This window comes from Periophthalmus magnuspinnatus, chromosome 17 (assembly GCF_009829125.3).
Source record: "Periophthalmus magnuspinnatus isolate fPerMag1 chromosome 17, fPerMag1.2.pri, whole genome shotgun sequence".
Lineage (NCBI taxonomy): Eukaryota > Metazoa > Chordata > Actinopteri > Gobiiformes > Gobiidae > Periophthalmus > Periophthalmus magnuspinnatus.
In genome coordinates, this window is record NC_047142.1 from 25,240,598 (window position 1) to 25,264,027 (window position 23,430).

A 23,430-nucleotide genomic window follows, 5' to 3' on the forward strand; every position below is an offset into this window, starting at 1 on the left:
ATTTGTATATTTAGTTTACACACTCGATTTCTGACGTCACTGACGTACACTGGCGCCAGAGCCGTTATAGCCCCGCCCCCGGCCCCGCCCCCAGCGCTGAGCAGGACCAGCAGCAGAGAGCCACAGAGAGCCACAGAGAGCCGTATTGAGCCGTACAGACGCGAGGAACAAAACCAGCAAAACACAGAGCAACTTTGCAATGTTAATTGCGAAAATCTCCTTTTTATGCTGATGACCGTATAGACGCACTGCAGGGTAAGTTTAACTGGGTCAAACAGATCTACTTATTTCATGTTCGCCGTTTGAACTTTAGATATTTATATGTGTCAACTTGTTTGTGCAGCGTAGTCTTTTGATCGGTTCAAGAAGCAAGAGATCCGATCTCGTCATGCTCCAGAGGCTGTCTGTGGCTCTTCACCCCTGTCGTGCCTCTTCTCTGGGGCTGGTGAGATGGGTCTCCTCGGGCTCTGTAAACATCTCAGAGCAACTGAACTTCTGGGCTGGAGAGAGAAGATCAAGCACACAAAAAAGCAACGTGGAAAATGTATACGAACCAGCAACAGGCGAGACATTTTATTTCTGCAACATAGCTATCGACTTTATTACCTCACACTGATCTTTGAACTCTACAAAAATGCCTTGTTATTCCCCCTCTCAGCCTCTGAAGACTAATCTCTATATAACCAAATGCTGTTGCTTTGTAGGACGTGTTTTGTGCCAATTACACGAGTGTGGTCCTGAAGATGTTAATGAAGCTGTGAATAATGCCAAGTCAGCATTCAACTGCTGGAGCAAAATGTCTGGGCTGGAGAGGGCAAGGATCTTAATAGAAGCTGCACACATTATTGAGGTATGTATACAGTGGCCTGATTATATATTTGAAATATATTTTTTGTATATATTAATATTTTGTATTAAAATGTTTCATGCAGAACCGAAGAGAGGAGATTGCACAGATGGAAGTTGTCAATAACGGAAAGTCCATTACAGAGGCTCGTTTGGATGTTGATTCTGCCAGACTTTGTATAGAATACTATGCAGGGTTGGCCAGCACCTTGTCAGGTCTAAAGTAATTTTAATGTTTCACTAGATAACTTGGCCATCTCAAACTGCAGGTTCATTTTTTCTTGTTTTCAATGGTCTACAGGTCAAACATGACTCAAGACTGACATGTGTGGACAAACTACTGTTGTTCTAGTTGCTCCAATTGATAATGTGTCAGTAGAATAAACAGGACATTGCTGCTGTTAGGCAGACCCTCCAAACAAAATAATGACTAATAGGCAGGCAGTTATTAGTTAATATGGGTATAACATGGCTCTTTTGCTATTCTAATCTTTCAGGGCAACATGTCCAGTTACCTGGTGGATCCTTTGCCTACACTCGAAGAGAGCCTTTTGGTGTGTGTGCTGGCATCGGTGCATGGAACTATCCCTTTCAAATCGCTGCTTGGAAATCCGCTCCAGCCCTGGCTTGTGGTATTAAAGTTTTTGTTAACACTGTAATTTTTAAAGTAGATCATAGACATTTTGTAAAGTAAATCTTCAATGTCCCTTAAAGGAAATGCTATGATCTTTAAACCATCCCCGGTGACCCCAGTGACTGCAGTGTTATTAGCAGAAATATATGCTCAAGCTGGGGCTCCACAAGGGCTTTTTAACATTGTCCAGGGTGGACAAGAGACAGGCCGACTACTGTGCCAGCACTCTGACATCGCCAAGGTCTCATTTACTGGAAGTGTACCCACGGGGAAAAAGGTCAGTGCTGTGAACAGTAGTTGTCACTCTTAGCCATTTCAGATCAAGCTGAAACTTCAGATAAAACCACGTTTTGTGTTTACTTTCTGAGTTATCTTTGTCTAATATTTAAGTTTGAAGTGCCAGTTTTAGTAAGGGATGGCCCTTGTGAAAAAGTAATTGCCCCCTAAACCTAAGCAACAACTGCAAGGGTGGTTCAACCAGTCAAGTATTTGTGATAACTGGTAGTGAGTCTTTGACATCACTGTGGAGGAATTTTGGACCACTCGTTGCAAAATGTTTTAAATCAGCCACATTGGAGGGTTTCCGAGCATGCAAACCATGACACTACCACCATGTTTCACTGTTGGCACAATGTCCTTTTTTATCAAATGCTATGTTCATTTTATGCCAGATGTAACAGGATGCACTCCTTCCAAAAAGTTCAACTTTTGTTTCATCAGTTCACAGAATATTTTCCCAAAAGCTTTAGGGATCATCAAGATGTTTTTTGGCAAAAGTGAGACGAGCCTTTATGTTCTTTTTTTTTTGTCATCAATGACTTTCGCCTTGGAACTCTGCCATGCATGCCACTTTTGCCTAGTCTTTTTCTTATCGTTGAGTCATGAACACTGACCTTTACTGAGGCAAGTGAGGCCTGCAGTCGTTTAGATGTTGTTCTGGGTTCCTTTGTGACCTCTTGGATCAGTCATCGCTGTGCTCTTGGGGACATTTTTGTAGGTCAGCCACTCCTGGGGAAGGTTCCCCACCGTACCATACTTTCTCCATTTGTGGATAATGGCTCTCATCATAGTTGGTTGGAGTCCCAAAGATTTAAAAGTGGCTTTGTGACCTTTTCCAAACTGAGACATGTCAATTACTTTTCTTCTTATCTGCTCCTGAATTTCCTTGGGCCGCGGCCTGATGTCTTGATTTCAATAGGGCCAACTTCACCTTGTCAGACAGGTTACATTTAAGTGATTTCTTCATTTGAAATGGTTTGGGTATGAAATTTAACTTGGCTTTCCACAATAATATGATTAATCAGTTACCTCATCATTTAACAAGGGGGGGAGTTACTTTTTCACACAGGATCATGTAGGTTTGGATAGTATTTTTCGCTTAATAAATAAAATCATCATAGAAAAGCTGCATTTTATGTTTACTTGGGTTATCTTTGTTTAATATTTAAATTAGTTTGATGATCTGAACAGTTAAGTGTGACACATGCAAAAGTAAGAAATTAGAAAGGGTGAAAATACTTTTTAACAGCATTGTACATTGACTTTATTATTGCTTCTTTTTCAGATAATGGAAATGGCCTCACAGGGGGTCAAACCTGTGACTCTTGAACTTGGAGGAAAGTCTCCTCTACTGATTTTTAATGACTGTGGTCTAGAAAACGCAGTGAGAGGAGCTCTTATGGCCAATTTTCTATCTCAAGGCCAGGTATTGGTTTAGTCTTAAAGGAACTGTATGTAGTGTGCTGTCATAGTTTTAAACAACGTACTACAATCACAACTGAACCGGTGTATGTCTTCTATCCGCAGATAGGACATACAGATTTTCCTCATTCTCAGTATACGGACATTTACCGCAGCAGCAAAGTCACAGATTAATGATTGATTTCGTCACTACCTAAATGACCTGTAGCCAGAGGGAATCCTTTTAGGTTTTAACTAAATGACTCAAACGTGAGACTCATTCTGCTTTATAATTGGATACAAAACGCAAACAACAACTTGGCCTTCATGTCCAATGTTTCTGAATAGAATAAATTGGCTATATTTGATTTGAACATGTCTCATATCTGGGGACACAATTTTTCTAGAATTTAAAATCAAAATGTTGCATATGGTTCCTTTTAAAATGTTTGTCTTTAGTACCATTTTTTTATTTATGCACAAATGTATTTATATTACTGTTACAGGTATGTAGCAACGGAACAAGAGTTTTTGTTCATAAAGATATTCTGCCAGAGTTTGTGGAGGAGGTTGTGAAGAGGACTAAATTAATAGAAATAGGAGACCCACTGCTGGAGACTACTCGAATGGGAGCACTGGTTAATCGGCCACACCTAAACAAAGTGTTATCCTATGTCAATCAGGCAAAGAAAGAGGTATTTTATTGTTAAGATTTAGTCATGATTAAAATTGTCCATCTAAAATATCTGTTTTTTTGAAGGGAGCAAATGTTTTGTGTGGAGGGGAAGTGTTCGTCCCATCCGATCCTAAACTTAAAGATGGATACTACATGACTCCATGTGTACTCGGTTGAATCAACAAGAATGCATACATTTTCCAGTGCCTACACAATGGATCTAAACTTAAATGTTTTTGGGTTTTGGGTTTTTTTCAGGAATCTGCACTGATGAGATGACCTGTGTGAAGGAGGAGATCTTTGGTCCCGTCATGTCTGTGCTGTCATTTGAAACAGAAGAGGAAGTGTTGCACAGAGCAAATGACACAAATTTAGGTCTGGCTGCTGGAGTTTTTACCAGGTAAGACGGACTAAAGAATAACTTGTCTCTTGGATGAATGATGAACAGTTACCTTATACTTTGCTTATAGGGATGTGAGAAGAGCCCATCGGATTGTTGAACATCTGAAAGCTGGTTCTTGTTTCATCAATAACTACAACATAACTCCTGTGGAAGTGCCTTTTGGAGGTTTTAAGATGTCAGGTACAAACTGCTGATGATTTAATGGCAACAAATGATCTGCATTTATAAATCCCCCAATAATCTTGCTTTGTACTTTACTAGGCATTGGGCGAGAGAATGGACAGGTCACAATAGAGTATTACTCACAGTTGAAGACTGTTTTTGTGGAGATGGGAGATGTGGACAGCCTTTTCTGAAATTCACTGATGTGCAATTAGTGAACTAATAGGAGGTCTGGGAAAATACTTGAAGTACTTAAATACTTGCCTACACTATTAAGCCACTATTTAGTGTTATGTTGTAGTAGATGCTGTTAAATGCCATGATTTGAATTTAGAATAGAAATATTGCACTATAATACAGACCTGTTAGCTACATATATATTTACATATAAATCATCTCATATCAATTGCCAAAATTGACCATTTTTGAAACAAATATTTTATTCAGAATACAGATTGATACATGTACTATTTTGTACATAACAGCTAAAATACTTGTCAATAACATAAATATTGTCTTTAAATCCTTACTTTAGAATACATATAAAAAATATACACTTTGAAATGTTGACAACAGAGCAATAATAATTTGTCACTAATCACTGTAGAAACTTTAGATTCTACTCCTTTTGACCTGTGTCTTGACCTGTGTCTTGACCTTTGCCTTTCTCTGTGCAAAAAAACCCAAATTGTTTTTAATGTGGCTATTTGTGTGCCTTGGCGATCTGCTACAGATTTTTTACAGATTTACCTTACCTTTGCCAGTGGTTGTGTGGGCTTCTTGAACTGTGCAGACTCTATTTTGAATAAAGAAGAACTATGAGCATTTAAGTAAAAATATTTAAAATAAACTAGATGGACTTTTGTTTACCATCTTCTGAAGGGACATCCTCTTTGTCGAAATCCTTCTTTTGATAGTCTTGTTGCTTTATATACCAAACATTAAAACAAGGTCTTAGAAGTTCACAAATAAAAAAAAATATTTGTGGACTCACCATTTTGCCATTTTTCTTGCGTTTGGTGTCTCGCAGGCGATTCCCTTCTTGAAGCTTGGCCATTCGACCTTGTTCTGCCGACACGCGCACCCTCAAAGTGTGGAAAGGTGTCTGCACGTCGCCAACCTTAAAAGTGTAATGAATGCTGAATCACTTCAGTTTTTCTAACTCGAGGCTTAAGTCACTACCAACCTTAAAGTGAATGGCGGTGCCTTCAAACCACAAACTGTCACATTCACCCTCTTTGAAGCCAGGGGGTTCATAGTCCCCAGGAGTCACTATAGCAACATGTTTATTTTTATGTACTTTGGAAACATTGCAGCATTTTATCTGCTTGGATATTGGGTCGCTTACTGTCATCATAGTAGTAAAGCTTCATGGTCAGGTAGACATTGTTTGGGAGGGAGCCTAAATTCTGCATAAGCAAAAACAGCTTTCTGATCAGCAGCACAGACGCCCTTTTGGTGTCCTCTAGAGTCACCTGCATCTGAACAGCATTTTTCCTTAAAAAAACAAACATGGTAGGTATAAACTGTATTAGATGAACAATATATTCATAAGAAAATGCTTGTAGGTGTCTTCAAACCTGATGATGTTCAGCTCTGGGCCCTTTTCTGTATATTTAAATTTAAACTGGTAGGACTCAATTATGCACTAAAAGAATAAATAACTTACTATGTTATCTATGTTATTTTATTACATAAACTATTAAAAACACTTACACTGGGATCATCAGGGTTAGTGTAGACCTATAATTATTACAAAGCAAAATTGTTATCCATTATTACGCAGTATGTTATTTGTCCTTTTTATAACTTACCCCAATAAACACAATCTGGAGCTGAACAAGACAAAAGATAATATATTTATATAGTTTCTATTTAGGAAATACCATATTTCTAAAAAAAACAAAAAAAAAAAACACCCTTACATATTGCTTTTCTAATGCATGAAAGCTGCCCATCATCCTGAAACATGGAGATATAAAAGGTAAGCCTTTTTGATGTTTTTAGTATTATTGTATATTTAATATTTTCAGGCAAAACTTTATAAATTGTTACCATTTCACAACTTTGTTTGCTCCAGGGGTGCTGCAGTCTTCACGCAAGACTTTAATGCACAAATCTATTGATATAAAAAAATAAACAAGTACATATAAATGAATGCCTTGATTTGTGTTGAAGCAGCTGAAGATTGATCTAGTTCAAGTTTTTCTTCACCCTCCAAGTATCTGGACCTGTAGGCGTCCTCTGGAAAGATCCCCCGGAGATAAGTGATGGAGGACACGGCTACAGCCATCATCCTCTTCACAAACACAAGCGACGCCTGCTCGGTCTTCAAGTCGCCCAGAAATAATCCTGTCCACTTTGAGAATACGAAGAGTATATATATATATATATAAAAAAAATGAAACAAACATCTTTTACACGGTCGTAGGTCTGAAAACCCCAAGTTGGCGCTATTAGCTAGGCGAGACAAGCCTGAAACACGACCTAAATGTGAAACTACAGCTATTAATAAACATTTTACACTACGTGATCTCCACAAAAGCATAGTATTTACGGTTTGTATCACATTAGTTACTGTTAAACTTGCCTCTGCCATTTCCTCCTTGCTTGTCTTGACGCACATCTTGCTAGCAGACATGTTAACGCTAGTTCCTCTGTAAAATAAATTATACAATTACAGCAATAACTCTGGCGTTTATGGTCTATGTTAAGTTGTATACAAAAATATCTCAAGGTGCAGCTAATAAACTGCTGATCAGCACCATAATGATATTATGATATTATCTTTTCTTTTTTAAAATCTAGTATCTAAATTTCCCGCCGTTTAAGTTGCATTCAAAGTCCCATAAATGCGTACGGAACTTGCGGTTTAAAGTTACTTTAATACATCCATGAGTGATATACACTTTGGATCAAATAATCTATGTAAAAAAACAACTAAATTAAATAAAGCAATGATATGTGGTTAGGTTTGTATTTGCAATTAGCTTCTATCGATGCTTAAAAGCCTTTTTTTGTTTATTCCCACACATAACCGATTACCTTTTTACACATGGCACTTGAACCTTTCACTAAAACATTACTAAAGATTTACATTTTCCTTTTTATTCCAAGTATTTTGTAATAAATAAACAAGTTTGAAAATAAGATGATTTATTATGATAGTATTTATTAGGAGTGTCCTGTGGTTTAATTTAAATGAATGACACAAACCTTACATTAAAAGTTTTACATGTTTAAAAAAAGTAATTTTCTCTAGACAAAAAATACATTGTTCCTGCAGCAAACGTACATATTGAAGTGAAACTATAGCAGGCAGCAGATCCTGGCCCTGGGCTTATTATTGTTTGGAGAAAAAGTCTTTACTCTTTTGGATGTCTGGTTTGATGGTGTCACTTCCTGGTTTCCAGCCGGCCGGGCAGACTGAAAAGATAAGCTGGTAATGAGTTCTGGCCCAGAAGACAAAACAGCAGACATGTGCCAATATCATTTAAACAGATAGAGTAGCAAATGTAAGAAGACTATAGTATCAGAATTATATTATTAGACTATGAATTTGCCTTTAGATTTTTTGATATTTCTTTTTTTTTTTTTTTTTGCAAAACAAAGTACCTTCTCCATGTTTGTCAGTGAACTGAAATGCTTGGACCAGGCGCAGGGTTTCATCAACAGAACGACCAACTGGGATGTCATTGATGGTGATCTGCCTTAGAATGCCATTGGTGTCAATAATGAAAAGCCCCCTAAAAAGGCACATAAGACACAATGAGCTGCCAGTCAAAATTACAATGATAAATGTAAGAATAAGTGTAGAACCTGTAAGCAATGCCCTCATCCTCCTTCAGAACGCCATAATCTGTGGAAATTGTGCGCCTTGTGTCAGATACTAGAGGGATCTTCATTGCACCCAGACCACCCTGCTTTCGTGGAGTGTTGCACCTGTCACACAAATATGAATTCTTGATTTCAACATCCTTTCATCATTAAAAAATTGTGTGTTTTGCTGGTTGGTATATTCCTTCAGTGATAGAGAGTAGTTTGAAGAGAAACAACCCTAAATGCTTTTCCCATAACACTGTTTGAACAATTGATTGTTTTGAAATGTTGACTGTACAAAAGTAAAATCACAAACTAAAGCCTGACAATATCTACACATTTCTCACATGATCATCTCCATGGAGCCTTTTTAATTATATACAAATGTGGAAATAAATGAGATGTCCAAATATTGCAGATTTTGGGGCACAATCTACTGTTTTGCTTTAAGATGAATTTTGGTCTACAGTTTCATTTAATGCCAGGATACTTGCCATGCAAAGTGTGAGAAGTGTGAGTCTGTGGAGGCAGCAATGACTTCACAGCCAATCTTCCTGAAATCATCTGCAGCATCACTGAAGGCAATGATTTCCGTTGGACACACAAAGGTGAAGTCCAGTGGATAAAAGAAAAACACCACATATTTTCCTGGTAAAAGATGAATAATCAAATCAACATGAATGGTCTGTTTAATTGGAATCTAATTATGTGCCATCTTTGTGGTGCAAATGTTTCCTATTTACCACCTCACAATGGACTGCTGCATCAAACACTTCTTGGTAAAGCTTATCTATATGTTGTTATAGCCTACCTCTGTAGTCAGACAGTTTAATGTCCTTAAAATCCATGTCAGGCATCACCGCTTTGGCTGTGAAATCAGGTGCCAGTTTGCCGATTTGTGCTTTGCCTGCAGACATCTTCAACCTAATGATTATAAAAGCATTAGTGCACAATTTGACTGACAAATCATGAATACAGATAGTTTCAAAATCTCTAGGCGAATAATCTGGCGTGACTGCATTACCTTTTTTACATTCTGTGTAATAAGTACAATTATTCTAAAACAATATTAAATTATTCCAGTATTGAAAATATTCATACTGTGGACTTTTTGTGTCCTCCGGATGCGTGGGTTCTGGTTTACACCTACACTTACATTAACTGTGTAGAAAATCCACAATAAAAGAACATCTTATAACATTGATAAAGACACCTGTTGAACATCATCCAAAGTAAATAGGTATAGTCTACAAATATTTCTAAAGATTAAAAAATAAAGACACACAGAACTAAACTTTTCTTACTTTTCCATCAATGCTGTGAAAGTTACGCACCTTGTTTCTTATTTGTTTCGTCTGAAACAGCGGCTGGAAGCAGAGTGCGCGTTATCCACCGAGATGAGAATTTATACCAGGCTGTAGCCCAAGATCTCGCGAGAGGAAGAGAAACGCGATCATGGACCGCTCCAGTTCAGGCTCAAACTCCACACACATACACAGAATGACTTTGCACATTTTTGTCAAGATTTTTGAAGCTTTGTGAAACCACGTCATGCCACAGAACAAGGATGTGCAAAATCATTTGACTAATGTTTTACAGGAAGGCTTCTCCAAACCCACTTCACAATAAAGAGCAAGGACTGATCTAACCTTGAAGCTAAAACAAATGAATAGCCTAATAAATGCATAGAATGTGTAACTTAAGCTATTTATATACAAATAGGTTATATAATTTGAATGCAATATCAGATGGAGTATGGGAGATTTATGTTTTTTGCAAGAAATAGAAAATCCAGAAATATATCACTGAGCTGCTAAGTTCTATCACTACTATATATTATATTATATATTATATATATTTTACAACAACCAATTTCAACCAGCCCCACTTAATAATATTTAAAAAAAATAATAAGAATAAACTAATTTATCCTGGCAAACATTGAAATTTGTGCCAGTTTGTCTCATGTGACTAGGTACAGTAATTGCAGATATAAAAAATGGTCAAAACATTTGCCATATACATTTAAAAGACAAATTCTACCATAGAAATGTCACCTGCCCTCCATCTGAAATCTGGGGAAATATATATGTCATATGATCTCAAAAGTTTTAAGAAAGCCTAAATCCAGTCATTCTGACATGACCTTTCTTTCAAGTTAGTTTAAGCAACAGGTCTGTCTTTGTGAGTCACAGTTTAATGCATTTTTGCACTTACTTCCTTCTAACAATGTTTATTCTGTTACTCGGAGTCATACTTACCCCATAAAATGACATGCAAAAAGTGTTCACAATCTCTCCCATTTCTGTCATGACATGCGCATGATCCTGAAGAGGTTTTCAACTATTTTTTCTAGTTTCTGTTAATGGCCTTGGATATATTAAGCTGTTCTGTTTTAGTTGTACCTGCTACTTTCATAAGATATGTTTATAGTGTATTTGAAGTGTTAAGTAAAACATGGGCTACTGGATCATGGATAAGGCACTAAAGGGTAAGAGATGAATGGTTTTGGCAGTATGCTATGCCATACTACCAGTGCCATTTTTGGTGTTCTTTAGCTATTTATAAATAAACCTCAAAACCAACAAAGCAGAACAGAGAGGCAGAGTGAAAGTGTTGACAGTTGTGTGTTGACTAATAAAATTTGTGTCACAATAGAATTTGACCCAAACAATATTTTGTGTAGGACTAATCTGCTTCCATCTCTTGTCTCATCTCTGAGCAGTCGCTATAGCAATATCCTTGTGTCTCCTGGGCAACCCATCAAGGGCCCGATAAGAGGAGACACAAATAATGCCCTCAGAGGCTCAGCAGATGGCCGCTCATCAAATGGCCCCATGCAGGCTCTGTGTCACTGTCACACAAAGAGGTCATAATTAAAGCATCAATGAAGCGACATGTGTGAAGTATTCAACAGACTACATTTTTACCTGTTTCTCAAACTGTAGACCCATAGGCCTACAGTAAAATAGTATGGCAAACTATTAAAAGGACAGGAGGCTATGCCTATATGGGTTTAGGCAATTTGAATATCAAAGATGATTGGTTTCCAAGTCCAGACTTGCCTTTCTGAAGAATCCTCTCTCAGGAGGAGCTCAGGGGGTCCTGTGCTGTGCCTTATGCTGATCATTCACAGCAGGAGCTTATTGCTATTCACACAGGGGAGACTTAGATTAGCAATACAAATAAATAAAACGACTCAAAATCAAACAAATGCAAGACAGATAACTGGTACTATGTGGGACATATGTAGGGTCATTTTAATTGAAACACTTAATAATGGATAATGTCTTTACGTGTTTTTTTTCCCTTACTTTTTTATGACTTTTAAAAATGAGTAATATAAATAAGAAATATAATATACACACCTGTTTCTTTAAAGACTCTCCCGCGCTGGAAGACGGAACCGGAAGTGACACTAAAACGTATGAATATTTCGCGCCAACCTCCTGAAACAAAGCATTTCACTGGAGCAACAGAGGAGCTCACAGCCACACCGCAGCATCGCTTTTTACTTTATTCAAGTAAGTGGGCTCTTGAACTTGTGATCAATTAAATAAGGTGTAATTTTCTGATAAGATTTAATAATAATCATGTTTTAGCTTTCAGTTTAGCTGGAAACATGGAAGAGGCAAACAAGTTAATTGGCCTGGGCAAGAAGCACTTGGTGATGGGGAAGGTCGTGGAGGCCGTGAACACGCTTCAGGAGGCCTGTAGCATGCTGTGAGTCAATTAAGATATTTAGACCTGCAAATGGATTTGATGTCACAGCCCCTTGTGACTTCGCGTAGAATTCCCTAAAAGTACAAAGCTCAATAAAAGTATACTGGTGCTCGTTTTATGGACCTATCTTCACTTGCTAAAATAAGCAATTAAGCTCACACTTTCACTATTCTCTTTCAGAGCTAAGAAATATGGTGACACAGCAGATGAGTGCGGTGAGGCTTTCTACTGGTGTGGTAAAGCGCTCCTGGATTTGGCACGGTTGGTATATAAAGTTGTATTCTCTGTTGGAGTTGTAACTGTTTACTTAATCAGTGCCTTGATTTTGTGCTTTAGGATGGAGAATTCAGTCCTTGGTAATGCTTTGCAAGGAGTTCCAGAAGAGGACGAGGAGGAGGAGGAGGAGGAGGAGGAGGAAAAACCTAAAGACTCCAATATGGAAATGGAAAGCACAGAAAATCTAGATGGTAAGCTTTCTGTGATGTAACCAAGATGGGACTGTCTTTGTATCAAGAGTCCAAGCAATATTTCTAAGAAATATTGTGAATTCAGGTAGTCTTTGTTTGCTTTTGGGGCATAGAATTCCAGTGCCTTTTATTGTTCAACATGATAATTTAGTAAAATAAAAAAGTTTGGGGATATCATTGTATCACAGTGTGCTTGGTAATACCCAGCTCCATTTTTTTTTTTTTTTTTTTTTTTCCTTAATTGCACAAATATGCTAGAACAGGGTACTTTTAAATGAAACTAATGAAATGTGTCATCAAAAATATTTTGTAAATGCAGACAAGACCAGAGATGAGCTGCGAGTTCAAGTCTATGATGCCATGTCAGAGAAGGAAGAGCAAAAAGTATCAGATGAGAAGGACGCATCTACGGCAGAAAAGGCGTCGGATGAGAAGGACGCATCTACGGCAGAAAAGGCGTCTGATGAGAAGGACGCATCTACGGCAGAAAAGGCGTCGGATGAGAAGGACGCATCTACGACAGAAAAGGCGTCTGATGAGAAGGACGCATCTACGACAGAAAAGGCGTCTGATGAGAAGGACGCATCTACGACAGAAAAGGCGTCTGATGAGAAGGACGCATCTACGACAGAAAAGGCGTCTGATGAGAAGGACGCATCTACGACAGAAAAGGCGTCTGATGAGAAGGACGCATCTACGACAGAAAAAGCAGAGGATGCCAAAGAGAAAATTGATAACATTTCAGAAATGAAAGATGGAGCCACAGAGAAGGAACCCACCACAGCAGAGAAACTAGATGTTCCAAGTGCTACTGAGAAAGCTGAAGAAAAAAAAGCCGTATCTCCCATTAAGGATGACTTGGGCAAAGATGCCAAAGTGGAAGACAAGACTACTGAGGGAAAAAAAATTGAGAGTGATGAGAACAATGCAAATGTAATAGGAAAAATGGAAAAGGATGCAGAGGAGACTGAAAACGAAGAGGCAGAGGAAGGTGAGGCTGTAAATTTCTGTAGTCTGTATTTGAACCTGCACTATGTAAATGTTCTAGTGTAGGGCTGCTACCTGCATGTCGCCATGGAGATGTCAATGCTTTGTTTGGAATGTTTAATGCCATAAGGTGGAAGGTTTCAGTGTTGTTGTTTTTTTATTTCCAGGTGTTCTACTGCTTTAAAAAAACAAAACAAAAAAAACTTGCATTCTAATGGGGTGGGGTCACCACTTCAGATGTGACCTGTATTTTGGCATTGGTGGCATCACCTGATTGCCTAAAAATCCACAGTATGCCATGAAATGTGTGTTTATGGAGATAAAGCGAAACCCTCTCCATGGAGACAGCTGCTGACAGACCCTCTTCAAGTTAACCTGGTGCACTTTTTTAAAATTTTGTCTTGTGTTTAGATGGTGAAGCTGATGGTGATGATGAGGACGATGACAAAGAAGCTGAAGAAATGGAGGATGATGAGAAGGCTGAGGGCGAGGACACTGCTGAGAAGGTTATTTGAATGAGCTTAATCTGTGAAATGCAACACAGCCAACTTTTGTTATTCACTTGTTAGGGAAGTGATGATGAAGAAGTTGGAAATCTGCAGCTTGCTTGGGAGATGTTAGAAGTGGCTAAAGTTATCTACAAAAGGTTTGTCAATTAAGAACCATTTTATTTGGGTAATTGATTAAATTGCTTTAATCTGTTCTTAGAAAAGAAGCCAAAGAGGATCAGCTCATGGCTGCCCAGACTCATCTAAAACTAGGAGAGGTTTCTGCTGAATCAGGTAATTTTTTTTTTTTTCCCTAATGCAAACAACTGTAGATGGTTTACCAATGTCTAAAATGCTGCCCCCATATTTAGGAAATTACACACAAGCAGTTGAAGATTTCCAAGAGTGTTTGAAGCTGCAGTTAAAGCACCTGGAGTCTGATAGCCGTCTTCTGGCTGAAACGCATTACCAGCTGGGACTGACATACAGCCTGAATTGTCAGTACAAACAGGCAATTGATGAACTCAACAGCTCCATCTCAGTCATTAAGAGCAGAATCGGTAAGCAGAGATGATGATATGATGATGATGATGTCGATGGTATCGTCAACATGCGGCTTTGTGCAGAGAACATACAGAAGCTCATAGACAAAGCTGAGGGCCCTGATGCTCTGCCAGAAGAGCGAAAGGAAATGGATGAGCTCAAAGCTCTGCTGCCTGAAATCCAAGAGAAGATAGAAGATGCCACAGAGGGTCTGAAAACTGCCAGTACAGATGCAGAAGCAGTCAAGGATGTATTGGTAAGCTCTTGTGTCTTTAAAGGAAGGATTTGGTTTCATTACTGTAATCTTATCTTTTTACCAGGATGGGAATACGGCTCCTGAAGCCGGTGACAAGCTAATCTCCACAAAGGTACTTGATAATGTAGTAGCTTTTTAAATTTATTCTTGGGAAGTTGTGTTCTAATAATTGCTTTTGTTTGTCCAATAGGCTAATGACATACAAAGTGAACAGACCACTGCATCAGACATCTCTCATTTAGTGAGGAAAAAGGTAAGACAAAAAATGAGAAGCTTGAATGAAACTGAATGACCAAGCTGTGTCTTTCAGAGGAAACCAGAGGACAGTCCAGTGAAGGAGGTAAAGAAGGTGAAGCAGGATGACGCCCAAACCAACAGCACTGAGGAGCCTCAGACCAATGAAGTTCACACGAACGGACGCAATAATGGACACAGTGACAGCATGGAGGTGGAGAGGTGAGATGACTTCGGTCTGCATGTTTAAACTGCACATTTGTAACTGCTTTGCTTAATTAATGTTCTTTTTCAGTAACTGACTGCGCTCTTCCCTAGCTGCCACACCAACCTGTATTCATATGCTCTGTTGCACATCTTTTGACTTTTGTAAATGTGTTCATATTTCTGTGTTGCCTTGAATAAACTTAATAAAATACTTTTTATACCTTTTTCAAATGAGTCTTGCATGTCCTAGTACAGGGGTCTTTAGACCTTGACTTGAGTTTTACAAAACTTGTAAGTACATTTAGCCCAAATTTAATGCATTTCATACAAGAGAAATTGTTTTAATATCAATTCCCTCTTGATATCTAGCATGTTATTTTTTTTTTAACAAATGTATTAATCTTGGAATACCAATTCTATAGAATCTTCACACCTTTTCTGGCGCTCTAGTGAAATTGGATGAAACTGATTACAAACACCCAAGAGTCAGTCATCCTTTAAACTTTTTAGATGAAATGTTGCCATGTTTTTAATTTTGGCACTTAAGTGTGGACTAGTGGTGAACATAGAAAAGTGACTAAGGTTGAGTTGACTAAAGCCTTTTAAAAAGTAGTAGGGAATCTCACTTCATTCTGCTGAATATCTCAAAGCTGTAATGAGTAATATGAAATAAAATTGTTTATCAAAATTCCTTGTGTTGCTGCTGAGGGTTTTCAGAGGGTAGGGTTTGTCTCATTGAGCTCAGAAAACATCTTCCAGAGGTGTCCCCAAATGAAAAAATACTTACCCAATAAGCATTTTCCTCTGTTGCTCTTGGTTTGTACACCATCTGATTTCCTCGTGTTCCAGACAAAATCATTCTTGGTATGGAATACATAGCAGCCCTTTTGGTTGGCTGGCCAAATGTTTATGTGTATGGGTGTATGTTGATTTTAAATGTTTGGATGACATGACCTTAAATAACATATTTATGGTCAATTTCTTTGATATACATTTAATATTTCCATATTTACACCAACCTGCTCAGAGACTACAAGTGTAAATTAGCATTTACACCATAACCTGCCATCACCATCTTTGCTACGACACCGTCTTGGTCGATATACTGTAAAAATTAAACATCAAATTGTTTGAATGCAGCATGCCCTTTCTCTGAATAGAACCAAATAAAAACCAAGCACCACAGGAGCCGGATTCATACTGAAACAGCTTTTCGGGAACCAATTTATTAATATCATTAATGTGTCATCAGCATCATCAATGAAATGAGTTAGTCTGTTTAAAGCAGAATCACGTGTGCATTCATTGCCCTTCTTTTCTTGACAAACACTTCAGTTCAAAAGCAGGAAGTAAAGAAGGAAGGGGAGGGACCTTAGGGCGGGGCTGCAGTGAAGGAGGTAATGCAGGGAAAGTGACATCTGGCAGAGCAGGAATCTCCCCCCTTCACTGGGATATGATTGGTTTTCCCTTGTGCAAGAACAACAAAAATCAAGAAATTCAAATGGTGCTCTAAAAACAAAGATGAGAGGAAGTGGGCATTGCATGTTGGGATGCTGTTGGCTGCAAAGTTTTGTTCCATAAAGCCATGTTAGGATTTGATGCAGTCATCATCGTCAGAGGTCTGGCTGCTGCTACTGGTGTCGGACTCGGACCCTTCTTCCACATGCGCCTCCGCAACACTCCTCCAGGGGGTGAAGTGGAGGGTTACGCCCCGTGCCCTTGGAAGAACCCCATTCCGATGAATGCCATTTTTCTTCAACTGAGGAAAATAAAATTTACATAGTTAAGAGGCCACAACCAAAAAAACTTCACTATCTTCACTCTCACCTGTTCAGTTTTTGTCTGGAACTCTTTGAGCTCATCCTCAGTCAAAGGCAGGAAGTTGTCATCATTTTCTGGATATTCCTGCCAGCCCATAGCTTTCAGCAACCTGTAAACATCAGTTACACATTTACCTCAGTGATGGCTACATTCATGTTGATAGATATCTAACCATGTGCAGAGTCGTACCTGTGCTCCGCCTCCAGGGAACTGGACAAATGTTCAGTGTCTGAATCACTCAGAGAGTAGGACAGGCCATTCTCATGGACCTCCTCACTGTAGGCTTTAGGCTCTGGTGTACTGCTCTCTCCCTGACAAACACAAATCATTTTGGTGCACAGGTCTATTTGTCAAGTAATTCAATGTAAAATATGGAGTACTGATAAACTATTATAAATAAAAGTATCTAACCTCTCCTGATGTTCCTGGGCTGCTGCTCGTGGTCAGCTCTCCTGTGCCCTCGTCTTTAAGCGCCCGCAGGAATTCACTTTTCCGGTCAGGACCACGGCGCATCAGCTTCAGCCTTGATGGAGCGATGTCTATGGGAGGTGTGGTGCTGGAAGGGTGCTGTTGCTGAACAAAACAATTTTGACATTTTTATAAACTGAATAACCACACAGTGTACTGTACACAGTATGGCCGATTAAATGTCTAATTACATTCAGTACTACCTTTAACACATCTGATCTCAATGTGTGATTGGCCCTCACCTCTTTTGGGGCATTGTGTTGTGGGGCACTGTTGGGGGGGCTGGGTTTGGCTGCAGAGACAGGGCTAGTGAACACCGAGTCTCGGCCTGGCACGTGAAGGCCAGACTTGGTGATCTCTCTTCCTCCAGCTTTCCACTGGGTGCTCTGTGAGGACATATACAGTTACTCCACTGTGGGGACCTGCACAACTTAAGTCATTCTTCACTGTGTTTATGAATATCTTGTGAATGCACTTGGGTCCTACTTTGGTAGGGGCCACGGCGGGCTTCGGGACCAGGTTCTTGTAGACGCTGGAGCCAGCAATAGGCGCCTTGCTGCCGTTGGGCAGGGCCCCAGCAGTGGCAAAGCCTGCAGAGAAGGCAGTGCTGGGGTCCTCCTTGGAAACCTTCTTGATAACCAGCATCTTGGAAACCATCTGTTTTCCACTTGGGGGGTTTTCTGGAATTCATACCATAGCCATTATCCAACACTGTCAAGATGCATTTGTTTTTTTCCCCATTTCATTGTATTTACCCCACACTCCAGCATGTGGTGGTACTGCTCGTGTTTGAGTCCCAGGCTTTCCAGTTGTTTCAGGGTTGAGGGAGGGCTACAAAAACATGGATGAATAAAGAATAAAACAAATGCTCTCCAGAAAAATATTTACAACTTCAGTATTTACAGTATTTTGCTATGAATCACACATGGACGGCTGAGACATCTTGCAGCCAACTAGCTTTTGGAAGTACTTTGGATTTTAAAATGAGAACTAAGTCAAATTCTGTAAGTAGAAGTGTGCCAGACCACAATAAATCACCAACAAATTATATTAAACTAAAAATTATTTTGCTGAAGGAACATATAATGTGAATCTAGTTATCTTTAAAATAACATTCACAATATTATGGATGATCTGAATTGTTGGGTATACTTTATAGTAAAAATATCACATTTTTTTTATACTTGAAAACATTACAGTTGAATTTCTGTCAAAGGTCAACCCAGAGCTCAGCATGTATGCATTGTAGATTTGTACAGAACTATTATTCTGACAGCTATGCCACAAGTAGACAACTTATTCTAAAAATTGCATAACCCCAGACTTCCAACTAGACTAAGGTTAAAGAGTTGTGACCATTTTAAATATTTTTTTTTTCTAATAATTTGCTGTGACTTACAAAATCCTCTTCCACAAACTTCAGCTTGTCATCCTTGTTGTCTTTGCGTTCCTCGTTGGGAAACTTGTCCTGATACGAGGTGCCCTTGCGAGGGTGGAAGTTGCCATTGCGCTGCCTGTGCCCCGTCTGCCTGTCCCTTTCACCTGCTCCACGTTTGGGTTGGCGTCCCTGATGGTGGTGGCCGTCCTGGGCTCCTCGTGGAGCGCCATGCCAGCTGGGGGTCTCCTTCCAACAAGAGCCCCCCACGAGACCCCCGTGCCCCCCTTTGGCCACCCCAGAGTCCACAGAGTCATGCCTCAGAAGCTGCTGCCACCCATCACCTTTAAAAGAACAACAGAGAGAAAAAAATGAAGGCAAAAGAAAAAAGCAAATATATTGAGGCAAAAAACTGGCCAGACATCTGCAACCTACAGCTTTAGAATCATATGCAATTAACCTTTTTTGGAGCCACCAGATCTGGGTATATAAATAATTGCAGCTTTATACAATTCAATTATTTAATAATTATTTTGTATTATAAATGGCCATGCATAGTTATCTAGCATAAGGCAGATGGATATAACAACTCTAATAACAATAGCTCCTGTTTGGGATAAGGCACTGAAGAGTGTTTAGTCAATCATAGCAGCCAGTTAGCTAGCATGACATATGTTTTTGGCTGAACATGTAGCATCCATCATACCTGCAGTTTTTTACTCTTACTTATGCTACCTCGATAGGTATTATTAATAAAAATAAACAATAACAAAATATTTTTTGTAAAATACAAGTTTTCTGCACTCCAAGAGTAGTGTGGGATCAAACAGATCAGCAGGTATTACTTTTCTTTTCAATTAACGTATTTTGTAATGTTATCTCTTCTGGGTAAAACACATAACAGCCTGATATGTGTGCATGTCTAGAAACAGTGTTGTACTACAGAAAACTAAATTTCAGCTTTTTTTTGGGTTAAATTTCCTTATCAACCAACCATTTTTCCCCAGTTAAAGGCAGGTTTTAATTGTTCAGATCCAGAAATAGATATTGGTGAAGCAGTGAATCACCAAAATAGCAGATCATCACAGGGATCCCAATTGTATTTTAATATATCCCAGCCCTACTCTGAAGGTTGCCAATCAGTCAAACAAACCTTAGACCACAAAGTGTTTCTGAATTAAATGAAGAAAGAAACCAAACCTGTGTTACCCGCTGGAGTGTGCAGGGAGCCGTTGTTGAAAAAGCCATCAGAAGAGTTGTGGCGGCGGCGGCTCACAGATGTTCGTCCATCTCTGTGGTGAGGCTCGTTTTGTTTTTCGAGGTTTGCAGCAGGGGACTAGACAGGGATTTAAATAATCAGTAAAAATGTTTAAAAATATCCCGCATACACACTTGTACTGTACAATATAAGTCCTGAGTGGACTTGGTAGAGACTCAGTTTAAATAATTTGTCTGTAAGAAAATAAATGACACACAGGTCTGCACCAACCTTGACAGCTACATGGCTACATGCTACAGGTTCAGCATGAGGAAAAATAATGCAAATTTTGCATGGATTATAAAAGAAAACCCATTACCTTGGCAGGCTGGGGCGTGGAGAAATTAAGCCAGGCAGGGACAAAGTCATGCTGCGCCATTTAGGTCCAGTGTTTCCGGTCAGTGGAACGAGGCATCAAACCTCATGGCCAGGATCTGACCAAACAGGAAAAAGTAGGTATTATTTACTGGATACTGGTACAGCCACAAACATCTTTTCTAATGGATGACGCTGTATTGTAATTCACACAGTAATTATAGACCACAAGGCATATTACTCTCAAAAGCTAGTCACAATAGCAGCATCTGTGACAGTTGACCGTGAACTTGTGAAGCTAAAAAAGAATAATACTGTATGTACTGACAAAAATGTTCGTTATTGCATCATGAGTTCATATGAATTAGTATATGCATATGTCTATGCATCTATAATTTGCACTATTCTAGCAATCAATCTTACATGTTGATGAAATCCAAATTTTTTAAAAAAGGCATAAAAGGAGTTATTAGTTACCCCAGAGTGCAAAGCTCTGAAGTCCTTTGCCTTCTCTGTGTCTGCTGGGCTTCGCCTCTCAGGCCGGTTGGCACTGGATGCGGAGTGGGTGCCGTTAGGGTTTGGTAGCAGCACAACCCAAAGCTTTCCTCTCCAGCTTTGTCCAGTGATACTCCAATGTTACAAGAATCCTGAACTGAAAATTCCAATCAACTGACACTTGTTGATCTGTGTGTAATTTCCCAAAGAAGGTGCACTCTTCACTGGGGTTTTTCCATTTGTTCTAATTTATCCCAGTGTAGATCATGAAATGTGATTGGACTTTGGGGTGATTGGCAAAGTGGTTGATCTAAAGATGATTTGCTATGCAGTGGAACTTGGACAGCAGTTCTTAGCAGTTCTTAGCAGTTCCTCCAGATGAAAGGATTAACACAGGTGTTGTCCTGCCACACTGTGTGCCAGTATTTGTTTGGTGTGATAAACCTATTACCGAATCATTGTAAGGTTTACTGAACCAAAGAGTTAAAAGAAAAAATATTTCAGAGACAGTCTTGAACAGGCAATGGAGGGCTCTAAAACAATGCTCACCTCATTTAACTGGTGAAATGACTGTCTTGGCGTAACAAAAATAATGAATCAATATTCAGTGTCACATGACAAAGGAGGAAGAGACACCTTACGTTACATCTCTGTCATTTTCATTTTTTGTTAGTGAGACCTAAACATTGCCGAGTAACTCATTCTGTTAAACTTAAGATGATCAGGTTCACATTTGTTTTAGGTCCATTCAATTTGCTTCAGTTTCCTGTTTAAAGCAGTAAAATGTGTGGATCAGTTATTCCAGATATGCCGCCACAAATCCAAAGTCTTCGTTCTGTGTCATGCACAAGTGTTGTACAGACTTCAAATGGCTTCAACAGACTAGAAAGAACTTTTTCTTGAAAGAAAGGGCATTGAGCGAGCGATAGCATGCGTCCAGTTTAGTTAAGGAAAATGTTCTTGGTGGTTCTTCTCTTAAAAACAGTTTATCAGGTGTAGAGTGAAAATGTTGAATTCTTAATATCCGCACAGGAAAAAAGTAGATCTGCAAAATAAGACAATAGTAAGCCCAAAGTTAGTCAACAACATTAACCGCAAAACATAATGCAGTTTATTCCTTTGACAGAGAAAAGAACTGTTGTTCTCAATAGTCACATTTTTGCACCATGTCTAAAATAAGGTGAGTAATAAATTGGTATTGAAACTATTATTTTGCATGTTATATGGTCATAAACATAAAGGAACAACTTAATAACTTAATCTTTAATCAGTCCTTTTTGGATAAGTATAAACAATAAGTGACACATTTAAATGACAAATTGTAATCAACATTATTATTCAACAAGGACAGTCTGTACCACTGACTGTATCAACTTAATCTTTTATAAACTTGTGTGAAACACTCTGCAACATTTTCTAACAACGCTTTCTAAAATATCCGACTCGACTATAAAGTGTAGACGTAACTTTCTTAGTTCATTGCTAGCTGAAGCTGGTTTGTCCGACAGAGAGGATAAACCATACAACGCTATTTTACGAATTATCAACAGTGCATTAATAAAAACAAGGCAAACCTATACAACGTGTTTAACAGAAATACAAAGTTAAAGTTAAGGCCCGAGACGCAGCTTTTTACGATGGGATGAACTATTATATAACAGCTCAGCATCAACGAGCCTGTCACATTTACGAGCTTAAGTATTTAACAATAACTGTTTTTCATTGTCAGACATGTGCATTATGTACATACATGTACAACATAAATTACAGTAACGCTGTTTAAGGCATAATAAAATCACGAGAACATCGTTAATTTTGCACACAACATGCACGGTTCTTTTGTAGCCAACAAGGAATTAACACCAACAAATAGTTTAATGACATAAAACGGGGACGTTAAACATAGTATTATGCAATCTGAGTAATAATATGTTCAATGGTTAGCTCGTTTGTATCTTTATTATTCGGTTGTTGTGTTGCTTGCTAACTTTAAATGTTTGTCTATCTTCATGGTTAGCGTTTCGTTGATAGCAAAATGCTAGCGTTACTTAGCCAGTTGAGTACCACACGTAAACATGCTGGCTGATTCAATAAACAAAACGATTTATCCCAAAATAATCTACAAACGCATTTTACACACCAACAGAATTTCAAATAAACAATTCAAGTTATAGTCGGGACCACGGTGTGGAGGTAAACAGACCTGGCTTCGTTGGACCAATACTGTTTCAAAATGGCTACCCTAGCAGCGGCAGCACACATTCATCAGCTTGCTAAAGGCTAATGCTAACTTTCTAGGCTTTCATCACGATACCTGCTTTGGAGTCAGATAATCTGTGGTGGATCGCTTCTTATGAACACTTCCGGACATCAACAACGAGGTTATACTCTCACGCCACCATCCACTTAATTTATATGACGACTAGAAGTGTTTGTTTGGGTTTTCAGAGCGCTTACCACTGGCGCTGGCACTGAGGGATTCAGAGCCTTAATAGAGCTACATTCAACACGAAGCTTACTTATGCAACGTGTTACTGTTAAACAAATGTATGTAAAAATTACAAAGACACATC

At 38.8% G+C, this 23,430-nt stretch overlaps 5 protein-coding genes across 7 annotated transcripts; 2 read left to right on the forward strand and 3 right to left on the reverse strand.

Annotated features, from left to right (window-relative positions):
- The first annotated feature begins 92 nt into the window (after positions 1 to 92).
- aldh9a1b (aldehyde dehydrogenase 9 family, member A1b) lies at positions 93 to 4,710 on the forward strand. The gene is made up of 12 exons (XM_033983148.2): positions 93 to 255; positions 344 to 563; positions 705 to 850; positions 933 to 1,062; positions 1,344 to 1,478; positions 1,561 to 1,757; positions 3,045 to 3,185; positions 3,667 to 3,855; positions 3,921 to 4,008; positions 4,095 to 4,236; positions 4,307 to 4,419; positions 4,501 to 4,710. The coding sequence occupies exons 2-12, from the start codon at positions 389 to 391 to the stop codon at positions 4,593 to 4,595; spliced, it is 1,551 nt and encodes a 516-aa protein (XP_033839039.1). The 5' UTR covers positions 93 to 255; positions 344 to 388; the 3' UTR covers positions 4,596 to 4,710.
- A 437-nt stretch (positions 4,711 to 5,147) lies between these two features.
- On the reverse strand, positions 5,148 to 6,763 carry zte38 (zebrafish testis-expressed 38). The gene is made up of 11 exons (XM_055228730.1): positions 6,616 to 6,763; positions 6,457 to 6,520; positions 6,327 to 6,363; positions 6,216 to 6,236; positions 6,118 to 6,144; positions 5,982 to 6,049; positions 5,750 to 5,898; positions 5,588 to 5,673; positions 5,396 to 5,521; positions 5,272 to 5,326; positions 5,148 to 5,197 (listed from the first exon to the last, which is right to left on the reverse strand). Exons 1-11 carry the CDS (start codon positions 6,695 to 6,697, stop codon positions 5,148 to 5,150), a joined length of 765 nt encoding a protein of 254 aa, XP_055084705.1. The 5' UTR covers positions 6,698 to 6,763.
- An 821-nt stretch (positions 6,764 to 7,584) lies between these two features.
- On the reverse strand, positions 7,585 to 9,144 carry prdx1 (peroxiredoxin 1). The gene is made up of 5 exons (XM_033983039.1): positions 9,032 to 9,144; positions 8,715 to 8,868; positions 8,221 to 8,343; positions 8,017 to 8,147; positions 7,585 to 7,827 (listed from the first exon to the last, which is right to left on the reverse strand). Exons 1-5 carry the CDS (start codon positions 9,135 to 9,137, stop codon positions 7,745 to 7,747), a joined length of 597 nt encoding a protein of 198 aa, XP_033838930.1. The 5' UTR covers positions 9,138 to 9,144; the 3' UTR covers positions 7,585 to 7,744.
- A 2,487-nt stretch (positions 9,145 to 11,631) lies between these two features.
- On the forward strand, positions 11,632 to 15,353 carry LOC117384804 (histone-binding protein N1/N2-like). Its single transcript, XM_033981955.2, has 14 exons — positions 11,632 to 11,744; positions 11,823 to 11,943; positions 12,124 to 12,204; positions 12,280 to 12,410; positions 12,730 to 13,401; positions 13,809 to 13,903; positions 13,967 to 14,043; positions 14,106 to 14,179; positions 14,257 to 14,445; positions 14,512 to 14,684; positions 14,749 to 14,796; positions 14,875 to 14,937; positions 14,995 to 15,140; positions 15,214 to 15,353. The coding sequence occupies exons 1-14, from the start codon at positions 11,648 to 11,650 to the stop codon at positions 15,218 to 15,220; spliced, it is 1,974 nt and encodes a 657-aa protein (XP_033837846.2). The 5' UTR covers positions 11,632 to 11,647; the 3' UTR covers positions 15,221 to 15,353.
- A 966-nt stretch (positions 15,354 to 16,319) lies between these two features.
- Positions 16,320 to 23,365, reverse strand: gpbp1l1 (GC-rich promoter binding protein 1-like 1). 3 transcript variants are annotated; one of them, XM_033982139.2, is made up of 12 exons: positions 23,172 to 23,365; positions 20,840 to 21,902; positions 20,367 to 20,481; positions 19,990 to 20,125; positions 18,814 to 19,133; positions 18,170 to 18,245; positions 17,901 to 18,094; positions 17,657 to 17,800; positions 17,358 to 17,513; positions 17,136 to 17,257; positions 16,953 to 17,055; positions 16,320 to 16,884 (listed from the first exon to the last, which is right to left on the reverse strand). In XM_033982139.2, exons 3-12 carry the CDS (start codon positions 20,424 to 20,426, stop codon positions 16,714 to 16,716), a joined length of 1,482 nt encoding a protein of 493 aa, XP_033838030.1. In that variant the 5' UTR covers positions 20,427 to 20,481; positions 20,840 to 21,902; positions 23,172 to 23,365; the 3' UTR covers positions 16,320 to 16,713. The 3 variants fall into 3 exon arrangements, with proteins under 3 accessions (XP_033838030.1, XP_033838029.1, XP_055084703.1); XM_033982138.2 differs by having other exon boundaries at positions 17,358 to 17,519; positions 23,172 to 23,364; XM_055228728.1 differs by having other exon boundaries at positions 17,358 to 17,519; positions 23,061 to 23,184.
- Between the last annotated feature and the right edge of the window lie 65 nt (positions 23,366 to 23,430).